This window comes from Poecilia reticulata, linkage group LG17 (assembly GCF_000633615.1).
Source record: "Poecilia reticulata strain Guanapo linkage group LG17, Guppy_female_1.0+MT, whole genome shotgun sequence".
In the NCBI taxonomy this organism is placed as follows: domain Eukaryota; kingdom Metazoa; phylum Chordata; class Actinopteri; order Cyprinodontiformes; family Poeciliidae; genus Poecilia; species Poecilia reticulata.
This window is the reverse complement of record NC_024347.1, coordinates 2,962,042-2,964,257: the sequence shown is the minus strand read 5'-3', so window position 1 is coordinate 2,964,257 and position 2,216 is coordinate 2,962,042. Positions and strand designations below refer to the sequence as shown.

General features: G+C 39.8%; 1 protein-coding gene across 2 annotated transcripts in view; it reads left to right on the top strand.

Annotated features, from left to right (window-relative positions):
• Nucleotides 1-2,216, top strand: part of LOC103478932 (caspase-8-like) — an 11,027-nt gene that overhangs the window by 3,894 nt on the left and 4,917 nt on the right. The window contains exons 2-3 of one of the 2 annotated variants that reach the window (XM_008433076.1): nt 16-259; nt 352-383. In XM_008433076.1, coding sequence (XP_008431298.1) covers nt 16-259; nt 352-383 — 276 coding nt within the window. Of the gene's footprint in view, nt 1-15; nt 260-348; nt 384-2,216 lie in introns of both variants that reach the window. The other variant, XM_008433074.1, reaches the window with a different exon arrangement.

Genomic DNA, 2,216 nt, shown 5'->3' with positions numbered 1-2,216 from the left:
TTTATCCTCAACAAGGTTCAGGAGAAGAAGCTGATAACTTCGAGGGAATACAACAACCTCAAGAGCATCAACAAAGAGCATGTGGAGGGCCACGTTGTAGAGCTTGTGGATAAGATCATGGATAAAGGAGAAAAAACCTGCCAAAACTTTCTGGARCTACTGCAAACCGACGACGTCGCTGAAACTTATCCTGACCTGGAGCAAATAAAGCTCCATGATGTTTTACCCAAGCCGGTTCCAGCTACCTCACCTTGCAGCGGTAATTCTGGAATCACTTTATTGCATTTTGACATTGTTTAGAGGTGGAGGAAACTGCTTTCATTTGTTTGTTTTTGCTTTCACTTTTAGCAGACATGGTGCCTGGGTCTAAAAGGCTGAAGAAGGTGAGTTCCTTATGCATAACAGCAGAACGCTGTGGCTAACGGGCTGGTTTAACCCTGGATTTATTAAAGATAATAGGTTTACCTGCGTTCATTCAGGTAACTCAAGAATCATTTATATTATAATATTGTTACACCTCTTAAGTATGGAAGTCATCTTTTCTACACAAGTTTTTAAAAGTATGACATTACATTTGCTTGTATGACTTTCTTGGTTTGTATAATTTGAAAATTTTTTAAATTGAGTTATTCTTATACTATTATGTTTTGCTACAGATAAACTTGTCTATTTAGATAAAACTATGGCACAAATGACCAGTTATTGCATTCTAGTCCATTCCAGTTGTTAGCAGGGGTGAAATTAAGGGGGTACGGCAGGGTGCGTGCCCCTAAAAGCGGGGGTACGCAGTACCTGCAAGAGAGAGGAGCGGCTGTAAAAAAAAATCAACGGGTTCACTGTGCAGCCGTGAGTTCACCCACTGACTGATTCGGTTTTCAAGAACAATCTAAAACACGACTTAATCAGTTAATAAATCGCTTTTTTCCCCATTTTATATTGTTTCTGAACTGTTCTTTGCTAGAGCAGCGGTGCAATATGTCAATCGCGGGAGGTTTTGAGTCGATCTCGGCATTAGGTGACAAACTGAACGTCGCCAGGAGGCTGAGACCAGCACGACGTCCTCTGACTCCTTATCAAAATGTTCATAACTTTATTAAAGAACAACAACAAAAAAATAGACAAAACGTGCTCAAATTAATGACCCAACAACAATAATATCTCAGTAATTGTTTCAACAAGGTGTTGTGCAATTCTGTGCGTTTCGGTTCCATTACTAGCAGAGCAGGAGTTTAAAATTAACTAATCAACCACCGCTGTGTTCAGGGAGGGTTATTAATAATCGCAAAAATAAATATCAAGCCTGAAAACCTAATGTCGTAACGGACTGAAGGTTTTTAACTAATCTCTGGTCGGATCGAGGAGCTCAGGCGGTTGCCATGGCAACGGGTGTGCTTAAATGACAGAGAGAGACGGAGAGTAAAAATGTGTGAGTGGTTTAGAGTTGATCACCTGTTCGGGTTTTACCTTTGCATTGGCTCATCACAGCCGCTGTAGTTTCTGAACATTCAATAAACAACAAACTTGGACTAATTACCTCGTTCTTTGTCAGTATGAGTCATTTAGAACAAACATCAAATACGGTAAAGATGTTTCATTAAGTATTTAACAAACAAATGGCTTCTATGGTGATAATTATGTGAAATTAAATTGGCTAATATAAAAAATAGTTTGGTGCTGTCGGGCTCAGAGTCTGAGAGTATTTTCCTTTATCAAACAAAAAAAATGTCGTCATATTTAGTGGAAATATTGATGTTGAGATTTTCTCCAAAATAACCTTTTTCAACCTTTATAGCTCCACTGTTGAAAATGAGAAGCTAACATTCACAAATGACATTGAAATAAAATCCAGTCCAACATCTGGTTTGAGGKGATTCCTCTGGATCCTGTTGGAGGAAAAATATCCCAACTTCAGAAGATGTGCTTTAACCTAACAGAGCTCTGTGGTTCCTCCTGTCAGTATGACAGTCAGGGTGAGGAGGCGCCATGTTAGGAAGAAAAGTGGAAGCTGCAGGATCTTCAGAACAAACAGGTCATGATGCTGGGCTCCTGATTATCACTCTGTCTGGACACAGGATAAATAGAACCAGTTTAAAAGCTAAAATGAATGGTTATATGCCAGACATGAAAAACTGGGATGCCATGCCATGTCATGATGTTCAGAGTTTAGGTCTCATGGCATCTCAAGGTGTCCACATCGCAGACAGTGGGCTGAAGGA